At 39.8% G+C, this 13,363-nt stretch overlaps 2 protein-coding genes across 2 annotated transcripts in view; one reads left to right on the top strand and one right to left on the bottom strand.

Annotated features, from left to right (window-relative positions):
• The window catches only part of LOC122552687 (protein CEBPZOS-like), a 46,111-nt gene that overhangs the window by 2,988 nt on the left and 29,760 nt on the right, over positions 1 to 13,363 (bottom strand). The gene's annotated exons all lie outside the window — the stretch shown is intronic.
• Positions 1 to 13,363, top strand: part of cebpz (CCAAT enhancer binding protein zeta) — a 38,535-nt gene that overhangs the window by 2,127 nt on the left and 23,045 nt on the right. The window contains exons 2-4 of the mRNA XM_043695536.1: positions 5,342 to 6,840; positions 10,644 to 10,875; positions 11,741 to 11,960. Of these exons, the coding sequence (XP_043551471.1) occupies positions 5,342 to 6,840; positions 10,644 to 10,875; positions 11,741 to 11,960 (1,951 nt within the window). The remainder of the gene's footprint in view (positions 1 to 5,341; positions 6,841 to 10,643; positions 10,876 to 11,740; positions 11,961 to 13,363) is intronic.

The raw sequence follows: 13,363 nt of genomic DNA, 5'->3' as shown, positions 1-13,363 counted from the left end.
TTTCAAAAGAATTTCACCATTAATTTGCCTTACAACAGCTTACTTAATTTTTATTTAGAAAACAAATGGGCTGCCTAATTCATTTTGTTCAGTCATGGGATGTGGGTATCACTGCCTTAGGCCAACATTTATTTCCCATGCCTAATTGCCCTTGAGTGGCTTGCTTGACTATTTCAGAAGACAGTTAAAAATCAACCATAATACTGTGGGTCTGGAGTTACCCATAGACCAGACCAGGTAAGGACAGCAGATTTCTGTCACAAAAGGTGGATTTTTATGACAATCAACAGTGGTTACATGTTCGCCATTATGTTTACTTTTAATTCCAGATACAAATTTCAATATCTGGCATGGGGGGGGGGGATTTCAAACCCACATCCCCAGAGTATTTTTCAGGGCTCTAAATGACTAGCCCAATGGCATAACTACTATGCCACCACCTTACTTCCTCAGCTGCCCTCTCTTGCGAATAAAATGATGACAGGGTTGGAATGAAGCTCTGGCCATGTAAAGGCCTCAATATGCCACAAGGTTGAATGGACTGCCTGATGTTTGCCTGGAATGGAGAATAGGTCGTACGAGGATAGGTTGAGAGTGCTAGGCCTTTTCTCATTGGAACGGCGAAGGATGGTGAGTTGATTGAGGTTTGTTTATAAGATGATCAGAGGAATAGATAAAGTAGACAGAAACTTTTTCCCTGGGTACAACAGAGTGTTATAAGGGGACATAAATTTAAGGTGAAGGGTGGAAGGTATAGAGAGGATATCAGGGGTAGGTTCTTTACCCAGAGAGTAGTGGGGGCATGGAATGCGCTGCCGGTGGGAGTGGCAGAGTCAGAATGATTGGTGATCTTTAAGTGGCAATTGGATAGGTACATGGATAGGTGCTTAAGCTAGGACAAATGTTCGGCACAACATCGTGGGCCGGAGGGCCTGTTCTGTGCTGTAATGTTCTATGAAGCGCAGGTCCCTCTGCCCACGTGGGGAAACGCTGCTGCTGAGTCTCGCTGACTACCAGCTAAATATCCTGAAAGGGAGAGGCTTGAGCTGTCTCTGTCAGTGCCGATGCCCCAGCATGTGCCTGTCCTGGCTCAATTTGGTGGTACTCTCGCCTTTGGAGTGGATTCAATTCCCACTCCAAGATACTTGAATACAAAAAATCTAGATCGATTTCCTGTACAGTACTGAAGGTATGCTGCGTTGTTGGGTGTGCTGTCTTATGGCTTGTCAAGTGGATGTAAAATATTATTTGAGAAGAAGGGGAGCAATGTCCCTGGTGATCTGGTCAGTGTGTGTCTCTTAATGGACAGCAGAAAAACAGATTATCTGACCACTACCATACTTAGCTATTTGACAGTACAGAATTTGAATATTATAGGGGGCGAAAATCACCTATGTTTAATGCCACCTTCTGCAAAGGGGGCTCAAAAATGTTACCCTTTTCCTCAACTGAGGATTCCCTGTCACCATAGTTTATGGGATGCTCAACCATGTCTGACCTATTTCCTGCACTTATACCCTGCACTTAACGCTCGGCGGTTAAACGTAACCCCGGAGCAGACTCACCGAACTGGAGACTTTTCCAGCTGATATACTCTTTTCCAGATATAAACATTCATGTGAACAGCAGAGCAAGGCTAAAAAACACATTCCATTCTGGTTACATACAGATAAGAAGATTCACACGGGGAGGTGTGTAATAAGATTCACACGGGACTAAGCAACACCTCCATTCCGGTTAGATTCACACATGTATTGGGACATAATTTTTAACCGTTTCACCACATTCCACTGAATTTTACACCACATACCCTCACCCGGTCTCTTTGACAAAAGATCTGCACTTCTGCTCCACCAGCTCCTGCATCCAAAGGATCATGAGCTGCTCTTTTTGCCATCTCCAGGAGGATGCCTCCTGGCACATATTCTCTTCCCTTCCCTTGTCAGGATTCTGCACGGATCATTTCCTTGAGTACACCTTGGTCCACTCCTTCTCCATTCCCAATTCCTCCTCACAACCCTATAGCATCTTTCCATGTGATCGCTAAAGATGCAACATTTATCCTTTTATTTCCTCTCTCCTCCCTGTCCAAGGTGAAGGAGCAATTTATCTGCACCTTGTTTCAATCTAATCTACTGTGTTTGCTGTGTACAATATGTCCTCATTGGGAGATGAAACTCAGGTGAGTTACTTCTTTGCAGAACACCTATGCCCTATCCATTAAAAATAACCCTGAACTTCTAGTTCAACACACCATCATGTTCCCATGCCAATGTTTCTGTCTCAGGCCTGCTGCAATTGCTTTAGCAAAGCTTGACAGAGCTGGAGAAACCGCGTCTTGCCTTCTGTCTAGGTAGCTTACAACCTTCAATGTTGTTAACAATTTCAGAATGTGAACACCCTCAAGTTCATTACCAATCTCCACACTCCTTAAAACTGTGTTCTATGGATTTCTCTCAGCACTACCAACCCATTTTCAACACTTGCACTTCTTGTCAGCACGCTACTCAGCATTATCTCCCTATTGGCTTATTATCAGTCCCTTTTTTCTCTCCTTCAATCTCCGTGTTCTATTCTCTGATTTCCCCCAACCCCATCATTGGCACAAATGCCACCCTTTTCCACTTGCTTTCAGTTCTGATGAGGTCACTGGTTTTAAAACATTAACTCTGATTCTTTCTCTGCAGATGCTGCCAGACTTACTGTGTTTCTCCGGCACTCTCTATTTCTGTTTCAGATTTCCAGTGTCTGCAGTCCTTTGTTTTATTTCAACATTTATATTGTTTCAGGACAATGTTGATGAGTTGGCAGATCGACCGATTGCTAGAATTGTTGCCATAGAGATTGCAATTGTCAGTGATAACATAGTTAGCTGTCAATCTTTTTAAATTTCAATTCAGGCAGGTTGACAGATGAGTCAAGACATTTTCGGAGAAATGAATCAGAGAATGGGGGGTTGTCCCCTGATTGGTTCAGTTGAAACAGGCAGTGTGTGTGTGTACACGTTCTTTCTGTTTCAAAGAAGAGATTGATGTACTAATATGTAGCTTCCAGTACATGTAAGTGTGCTCCACTGCAAGCCTGATTGATAGTCAGTGTAATACTTTGCACACTAAGAATTGTTTAAAAATTGTTGTCAATTCACAAAATTACTGCATTGATTATTTTGTAAGTGCAAGCTGGTTGATTTATGATCAGTACTTTGTTGCAAATAGCCAAAGATAAATGTTGTGTGATATAATATAACTATACAGCACAAGAACAGATCCTATGGCACACCAAGCCTGCATCGATTCTTAAACCTTATTTCAGCCCGCTTCTTATTCCCCTTAGGTGGTTTCTATCCCTCTGTTCCCTCCCGTTCATGTGTCTGTCGAGGTACACTTTAAATGTTGCTGATATGCCTGTTTCCACCACCTCTACCTGCAGTACTTTCCAGGCACCCTCCACCCTCTGTGAAAAAGTTTCCCCACACTTCTGCTGTAAACTGCTCCCCATCTTCTCACCTTGAACCTGTGCCCTCTTGTCGTTGACCTTTCCACCCTGGGAAAAAGCCTCTGATTATCAACATCTTCTGTGCCTCTCGTAAGTTGTGGACCTCTATTAGGTTGCCCCTCAGCCTCCATCTTTCCAGTGAAAATAATCTAAGTTTATCCAACCTTTCCTCATAACTAAAACCCTCCAGACCAGGCAACATCCTGGAAACCTTCTCTGCACCCTTTTCAAATCATCCACGTCCTTCTGGTACTATGGCAACCAGAACTGATTATTCCAAACGGGGCCTAACTAAGGTTTTGTACAGCTGTATCAGAACTTGCCACCTTTTACATTTGATATCCCAGCCAATGAAAGCAAGCGTGTCATATGCCTTTTTGACCACCTAATCCCTCTGTTCCTACTTTCAGGGATCTATAGAATGATGGTGGCTCTGTGGTTAGGACTGTTGCCTCACAGCACCATGGACCCAGGTTTGATTCCAGCCTCGGGCGACTGTCTGTGTGGGGTTTGCACATTCTCCCCATGTCTGTGTGAGTTTCCTCTGGGTGCTCCAGCTTCTTCCCTCAATCCAAAGATGTGCAGGTTAGGTGAACTGGCTATACTAAATTGCCCATAGTATTTAGGGATGTGTACGTTAGATGCATTAGTCCGGGGTAAGTGTAGAGTAATAGGGTATGGAGATGGATGAGGATGGGTTACTGTTCGGAGGGTTGGTATAGACTTGTTGGGCTAAATGGCCTGTTTCCACACTGGGGATTCAATGATTACATGACCTGTACACCCAGATCCCTCTGTATATCAATGCTCCTAATCTACCAATTATTGCATAATTCGCATCTGAATTTGATCTTCCAAAATGCATCACCTCACATTTTTCCAGATTAAATTCTATCTGCATTTCTCTGCCCAAATCTGCAATCCATCCATATCCCGCTGTATCTTTTGACAACTGTACATCTCTATGACTCCTCGTATCTGCAACTCTGCCAATTTTGGTGTCATTTACATTTTTCTCCAGATCATTTGTATATATTACAAACAACAAAGATCCCAGCACTGATCCTGTAGAGCACCACTAATTACTGGTCTCTATTCTGAAAAGCATCCTCTGACTTCTCCTCTCTGTCTTCTATGACCAAACCAGTCTTGTATCCATCTAGCCAGCTCAACCCAGATCCCATGAGACTCTACTTTTTGTACCAGCCTGCCATAAGGTACCTTATCAAATAACCTGTTTTACAGATGGCTGAAATGCTCTGATTTGCTCAACTTATTATGATTCCAAAAAGAGGACTTTACCTGGGAGGATAAAATGCTATGAGTCATTTGAGTTGCTTTAACTCTTCTGTAGAAAGTAAGGCTTACAAAGCATGGTATTTATTTTGGTATTACACTTCTCCTTGGTGTTATCTCTCCCTAACCACCTCCAACCACAACACAGGATTTCTTTGCATTTCTACAATTTTGGCCTCTTATTTTCTTTGTCCCACTATTGTCAGTGATGTTTTCAGCTGTGTGGACCCCTAGCTCTGGAAATCCTTCCCTAAACATGTCTCTTTTAAGATGATTCTTAAAACCTATCTTTTTGATAAAGGTTTTGGACACCTTATTAATTTTTGGTTGTGATAGTGCTCTTGTGAAGTATGTTGGAAAATTTTACTACATTAAAGGCCCTGTAAAATCAAATGATTTTGAATTCTGTATACTTTAATCCTGCTCTAGATTAACAAACTGTCATGCATAATACCATCATATGCTTACACCAGGATAGTAGAACCTGATTTCAGTAAAATATTTGTGGTATTGACTCTTCTCTGGTAAAATAATTTCTTCTTCTCTGCAGGCAGACTATATAATGTTGTATTCGTTAAATGACAATGAAGAATTAATTGATGGTGGAAAAAAGAATGCAATAGATGATCTGAAAGAAGGTGAATTAGAATCCTTCATCAATAAAATAGGCATAAGGAAATATTCCAAATTTCTCCTGGAGAAAAATGAAGAATGCACTGAAAATGAAATAAAAAAGAAAGACAAGAATAAAAAACATGAAAAGGTGAAAGAGAAATTACAAGATAGAAGGGATGAACAAAAGGAATTTCCTGGAAAGAAGGAAAAAAGGCTCATCCAAGGTCATGAAGTATCCAATCCATCCGAGGTATTAAGCAGGAAAGCTAAGAAACAGGTCACCTTAGAATTTGTACCCAAATCATACTTATTGATCAAACCAGGAGAAAAGTGGTATAATATGGAATATACCAATGAGCACAGTTCTCAGCCACAACATGAAACACTCATCTCACAGTATAGAAGTCTAGCTAAACAGCTGTATGAGCATGAGACCAATCTTTACAGGAGTAAGCAAAATATCCAAAAAGGAGCAAATTCAGCATGGATAAAAACTGTGGTCAAAACAGGCACACTAGCAGACAGAATGGCAGCTATGACACTTATGATACAAGATGCTCCAGTGCATACTCTATACATTGTGGAGGAATTAATCAACCAAATCAAGAAGAAAGGAAGTCGACGGCAATACTTAATAGCTTTGACTACGTTAACAGAGCTACTGATCTCTGAGTTACTTCCAGACAATCGAAAACTGCAAACTTTCTCCCAGCATCCCTTTAATAACCTAGAGGAACTTGCTAGTGGAAACAAAGATGCCAGAGACAAGCGTCTAATATTGTGGTACTTCGAACACTTGCTGAAGCATCAGTTTGCAGAGTTTGTGCAAGCCTTAGAAACTTTGGCCCATGACGCTGTCCAAGCAACCAAAGCTCGTGTCTTGGCAACAGTCCACGGGATTTTGTGCAATAAGCCAGAACAAGAGAAAGCCCTGTTGATCCAGTTAGTGAATAAATTAGGAGATCCACAATATAAATTGGCCGCAAAGGCCTCCTACCTTTTGGAAACTTTGCTCCATAAGCATCCCAATATGAAAACTGTTGTGTGTTGTGAAGTTGAGAGACTTCTGTTCAGGCCTAACATTAGTCTGAAAGCCCAGTACTATGCCGTTTGCTTTCTCAACCAAATGGTCCTGAGTCATGAAGAGAGTGATCTAGCTGGGAAGCTAATATCCGTTTACTTTTCATTTTTCCATGGCTATATTAAAAAAGCAGAACTAGACTCTAAAATGCTAAGTGCCTTGCTGTCAGGTGTCAATCGAGCTTATCCTTATTCCAAGATGGATGATGAAAAAGTGATGGAACAAATGGATACCTTGTTCAGGATTGTACATACTGTAAACTTCACCACAAGTGTCCAAGCACTAATGTTGCTATTTCAGGTGATGGATTCTCGACAAACTGTGTCCAATCGATATTATGTAGCACTCTACAGGTAAAATTTAGTCACATAATTATTTTTACAAAACGTACAACTGAAATTACTTAAAGTTTCAAATGGCTACAGAGAATATATGCTAGAATATCAATGCGATCTCCTTAAAGCCACAACTTTCAGAATAACATTGTGGCATGTGGAAGAAGTGCTTAAAATTATGATGTAATTGATTTTTCCAGTAATTAAAAGGCTTCCTTTTATAGAGATTTATCCATCTCACTATAAGTTTTTTCATCCATTTAAAGACCTAGGAAGAGGAATAAGCCATTTACGCCCCTCAAGCCTGTTCCACCATTCATTGAGATTGTGGCTGCTCAATAACATAAGTTTATACACAGGGGAACCTCGATTATGCAAACTTGATGGGCGGGCACTATTTCGTTTGGATAATGAATTTTAATGCCTTTCCTCTGGGGCTTGGAGTTTTTAAAGTCTACTCCTCAGGAGCAGATTACTGCAGCAGCAGCACAGCATGTGAGGCCCTGCCCCCTAACCCCGTCCAAACCCTGCCCCCGCTCCCAACCCTGTACAACACCGCCCCCAAGCCCGGGCCATACTGGCTCCCCTGTCCAACCCCGACCCCAACCCAGTGCATCACCGCCCCCGCTCCTGTGCACTGTTGGAAACACGTCTTTGATGTAATGTTTCTATCGGGACCTCGAGATTTCCTTCGGGTAATTCGATTTTCGGATAATTGGTATTCAGATAATCAAGGTTCCTCTGTACTAACTTTTGCCTCAGATCATTTGATACCTTTTTGGCTAACAAAAATCTGTCCTGTCTCACTTTTAAAATTAATGTTAGTATATCCTCAGTTCCCGTTTGCAGAGTTCCAAACTTCTTCTATTAGTAATTCCACTCCTAAAAGACCTGGCTCTCCCTTTTTTTTTATTGTGGACTCTAATTCTAGACTTAGAATTACAAAGAAATAACTCCCTGTTCCCCTTAATATCTTGAAATTTATAACATAACTCTTGAACTTTAAAACTTGAAGAAATATACCCTAATTTTGTGTACAATAGTTGCTTAAAGTCCAGGGCAATATATCTTTTCTGACATGTGGTCCCCAGGAGTGCTGTCAGTATTCTGTGTGGTCTGACTAAGGAGCTATGGAAAAATAACTTCAAATCCCTTCTATTAAATTCCTAGATTTTACTCTCTTTAATAATTGTTTTGTACCTGTCCATAACATTTTAATCTGTGTATCTGAACCCCCAAGTTTCTTCCTCTTCTCCATGTTTCCACTGGCATGCGTAGATTCAGGTAATATAAGAAATAAATATGTAGTAGCTGCTAAAGAGCAATGCTTCTCTGAGGATAAGTAAAAAAGAATAAAAGGATTTTTTTATGTATGCCCCATTCCAGCATACTATAACTGGCCTGGAAGAGCCATTGTGATCTTGGATGCAGTACTGTATTTATTAATAGTAACATCTGTCAACTTAATGAGAATGAGCTTAACTCATTGACTTTGACTTTGTTTTTAACCTGCATCTAAATATTGTGTAAGTTATTAAAAGATATCTTACATATTTTATGCACAGGAATATATAAGGAATTCCTGAAGAAGGGCTCATGCCCGAAACGTCGATTCTCCTGCTCCTTGGATGCTGCCTGACCTGCTGCGCTTTTCCCACAACACATTTTCAGCACATGTAGATGGGTGTCAACATAGGCAGTTGTTTCTGGGCTTTTGACAGACTCTGCTTGTTCAGGAAACACAGTATCGAGGATCCTTCCTGACACACTTCAGAAGGACAGCCTGGGTTCTGACTGAGTAAAAACAATGACTGCAGATGCTGGAAACCAGATTCTGGATTAGTGGTGCTGGAAGAGCACAGCAGTTCAGGCAGCATCTGAGGAGCAGTAAAATCGACGTTTCGGGCAAAAGCCCTTCATCAGGAATAAAGGCAGAGAGCCTAAAGGGTGGAGAGATAAGCTAGAGGAGGGGGGGGGGTGGGGAGAAAGTAGCATAGAGTACAACAGGTGAGTGGGGGGTCTGGTGGTGAGGGAGCGGTGGTGAAGGAGGCCCAGGACCTCCATGTCCTCGGCAAAGTGGGCGGGGGAGTTGAAATGTTGGGCCACAGGGCGGTGTGGTTGATTGGTGCGGGTGTCACGGAGATGTTCTCTAAAGCGCTCTGCTAGGAGGCGTCCAGTCTCCCCAGTGTAGAGGAGACCACATCGGGAGCAATGGATACAATAAATTATATTGGTGGATATGCAGGTAAAACTTTGGGTGTGGTTCTGACTGGACCAGGGCTCTAGATACCATACTGAATCCGTAATATGGGGTTTTTTTCAGAAACAGTAGCACTGGCTTGGGAAGTTCTTTTCTTTCCCCATGCAGTCTACCAATTGAAAAATCTGAACAATCTCCATAGCAGAAACTACAATCTGAAAGTCATAAACCTTGGCAAGGGGTTTGCAGTAAACAATCTGTTACAAAAAAAAATTTTTAAGAGATGCCTAGTTTTTAAAAAAAAATTCCAATGTCTTTTCATTGACCTCACTGTTTAAAAACAATTATCCTTCACACTCAAATCTGCAGGAAATATTAAATATGAAGTAGCTTCACATCAAATTTTGTAACTGAATTATCTGAAATTGTATGCATGGTTACTATGTAAAAGTTGCCTCCACTTGCATAGATATTCTTTGAAAACTATACAAAACAATTACATGTTTTTAGGTCAGTAATGTTTGTATCCGGGCTAAATAAGTCTTGTTCATTATTTTATTAAGCTTACTGCAGTCTCTCCCTTTAAAGTCCTGGCTTATAAACTTATTGCATTTTTGCTATTTGCATTCTTACTGTTTGGATGAACCGCACAATTGAGACAGGTAAGATTTATGTGTGCTCTAAGTTCTTTGTCTCAGTATCTATTTCAGTCGAACTGGTTGGCAAAAATTGAGGACAAGCATTTGCCTACTTTGCAATATAAATTTGCCCTGTTTTGGCACACCATCTTTCAACATCTAAGACAGAGTTTCTCAAAGTCAGGGCTGGGACCCCAAGTGGGGTTGCGAGCTAAGGCTTTTGAATCATGAGCTCCAAGACAGCAATATTTACCATAGGGACTACAACCTCCCCGCTGCCCACACTTCCCTACCCACCTCCAGTTTTCTTCATTGTCATCCAGGCTTGCAATAGCTTTCAAGCCTTTAAATAGGGTCACCATGAGAAAAAGTTTGGGGAGTATTGATCTGAGGTATCCACTCTCAAATTAATTTGTGTACTGATGCTGCCTTCAAGTTATTTTTTACTATTGTGATAGTAATGGGCTCTGTCATTAAATTAGAAAATACAACAAATAATTCCACTATAACTTGCTAGGTTCTATAAATCTAATTCTGCACCTTTCATCAATAAAGCTAGAGGTTGGCTTTGGTTGTTTTGGAATAATGCATATGATATTATGGTGTAGCACAGTCACTTTAGATCAACATGTATATCTGCTCAAAAAATAGAAAGAAGTAAATAATGAAAGATTATTTACTGAAGTAAATCAGTACAAAATGGGCATGCCATAAAAATTGGAGCCTTGAATATTTTCTTCACAACATGGGAATGTAATTTAGAATACAGTGAAGAGAAAATTAGATAAATCTACAAAAATGTTCAGGTAATCAGCAAAATTATTTACTGTAGATGGTTCCAGTATGGAGCTTGCATGATGGCCACAGAAGTGAAATAGCCACCTGTACTACTTCAATGATTCAATATACATGAATTAAGGGTTAATGTTTTTCTCTACCTGCTGGTTTGTTTGAAAAGTAAATAATCTGACTTTTGTATGCAGGAAACTGTTGGATCCGGGACTGGCACGATGTTCTAAACAAGCCATGTTTTTGAATCTGCTGTACAAGTCTTTGAAGTCTGACATAGTGCTTCGTCGCGTTAAGGCATTTATAAAACGGATCTTGCAAGCTGCTTCTGGCCAAACACCAGCGTTTATATGCGGAGCTCTCTATCTTATTTCTGAGATTTTAAAACTGAGGCCTGGCATCCGAGTCCTGTTGCAGGAACATGGGGTACTGCTTTTATCAATCCATTGTGTCTCATATTGTTTTCTTCTTCAACATAAAAGGCATTATTAGCCCTTGTTATGGACTTACACACAAAACTTAATAATGGATATCAGAATGAGTTTTATGTCAAATAACCACAAGCAAGGTTTTATAAGTTCTTTGCCTGTTAAAGTATGCATTTTAAATGCATTAGATTTTGATTGAAGATAATTTTTTTAAAAGTCCATTTGAATACAAATTTATCGAATAACACAAATTCAGATATATTGGTAGATTAAGCAGAATTTGAAAATATGAAATCGCTGCTCAGGTTAATTATTCAGTTTAATTCAGAAAATCTCAGGTGCAAGAGTTTTAATCCTTTACCTATAGGATATAAATTTATGTATTTTGAGATGGTATGCACTTGTAATTTTGAGCCTTTAATAAATCTTAGGTACAGTTCCTGAACTGTATTAAGCTAGCTGATCTGTATGATGATGCTTCAACGGACTTAGTAGGGGTTCCACTCTTGTTGGCCCTCAAATAACCCCATTGGGAAATGCAGAAATTGTAAATGTGAGTGAGATTGGCACGACAGTAGTTGCTCACCAGCACACATTTTGAATGTCCTGAGTAAAGAAGGCCATTTGAGCAAGAGTCTGGAGACTGCTACCTTTTCTCAACACCTCTCAGTATGGAAATGTAACTTCCAGCTTGAGCTGGCGCCATCAGAAGAGGTTGGTAGAAAATTATTGACAGTATTTATAGTAACAACCTTAGTAGAGTCTACAAGTGATGTAGTTGTTTGATTAGAATAATTTCCTTACAATGTCAGTGCATGTCAAATATTGCATGTCAAATAAATGTGTCATTCTTCCTTGATAAGGAATCTGATGAAGAAGAGCATTTTAAAGATATTGATAAAAGTGATGAGGAAGAGATATTTGAAGAGCTTGATGAAAAGATGAAGAAGAAATCTGAAGGGGAGAACTATATTGTTCATAAAACAGATGCTGCCAAAGAACAAAAAGATGTACAGAATAATAATTTAGATGGCAAAACAGAATCAACAACATCTGGATCGTGGTTGCACCACAAAAATCAAGGTAATAAGCTGTTTGAATGGACTGATGTGGGGCAATTTTTTTCTTTTGCAAGCTTGTTAGTCATAATTTGACAATATCTAAAACAAATATTGAATAGTTCTGCAGAAAATCATATTGGATTTGGAATGGAAACACTTACAAGGAGATCAAAGCTGGGAACTAAATATTTAGGTGTATAAAAGACAGGCAAGAAGAAAATTATGGAGGGTTGGCTTTGTTAGTGTGAGTTGGTTTTACTGTTTACTTCAAGCAGTCACGTAATGCATCCTTAGCACACTAAAACCATCTTTCAAACCTTGTGTTCCGCAGTGGTAGGTAGCATGCATTACAGTTTAGAAGAATGGGGGTCAATCTTAATGAAATAATTAAACCTCTGAGGGGATTTGATTGGATGGATGTTCAGAAAATGTTTGCATGACATGGGAATCTTGAACCAGGGGTCAGAGCTACAGAAGAAAGGAACACTTATTTAAAACTACAGTGCAAAGGAATTTCTTCTTTCTGAGAGTAGTGAATATCTTTCTACATCAGAGATGCAGAGGCTCAATCGCTTAAAATATTTGAAGAAGAGGGAGGTAGATTTGTGATATATTGAAGAGTTAAAGCTGGTGGAAAAGGGGGATTAAGACCTGAGGCAACTCAGCCAAGATCTTGTTAAATTGTGGAGCAAACTTGAGGGAAGAAATGCCTTACTCCTGCTCCTATATTTTATGACAAATTCTTATTAGTGACTCGGAAATGAGTTTAGCAGAAAGACCATGGGTGAAAAATGGCAGACATCGAATATATTCGTGACTCATGGGAAATATTCATCCAGTGAAAAAAAGGTGGCTTCTCGGAAGGGGATAAACTGACAATGCTTAAGCAAGCAAGTTAAGGAATGTATGACATTGTATGTTTTGCTTTATTTTTGATGTAACAAAGATTAATGATGAACTAGACTAGGGAAATTTTTAAAAAACCAACAAAAGAAACTAAGGAGAAGAAAAAAAATCCATGAGGATAAAGTAACAAGTACTAGCAAAATGGTCAGTGAGAGCATTATTATTTTTAAGATTATATAAAAAGGAAAAGAAAAAGGCTAGATTGAGCATAGCACCTCCAAGAACATGATTAATATGTTAATAATGGGGAACCAGGAAATGTCAGAGCAGTTGAATAAATATTTTGCACTAGTTTTTACTTTTTAGAAATTAATAATGTTCCAAAGTTATTAAATCAGGGGGCAAAAAGTGGGGAGGAAATAGAGGAAAGGCACCAGGGAACCTAAGATAACTAAAGGTTGTCAATTCCCTTGGTCCTGATTAGTTCTATCCTAGGATACTAAAGAAAATAGCTACAAACATGGTGAATGTTTTTGTAGTAATCTTCTGAGAATCATCAGATTTCAGATAAGTGCCAGA

This window comes from Chiloscyllium plagiosum, chromosome 9, assembly GCF_004010195.1.
Source record: "Chiloscyllium plagiosum isolate BGI_BamShark_2017 chromosome 9, ASM401019v2, whole genome shotgun sequence".
In the NCBI taxonomy this organism is placed as follows: domain Eukaryota; kingdom Metazoa; phylum Chordata; class Chondrichthyes; order Orectolobiformes; family Hemiscylliidae; genus Chiloscyllium; species Chiloscyllium plagiosum.
The sequence above is the reverse complement of the archived record's forward strand: the minus strand, read 5'-3'. Positions and strand labels throughout refer to the sequence as shown.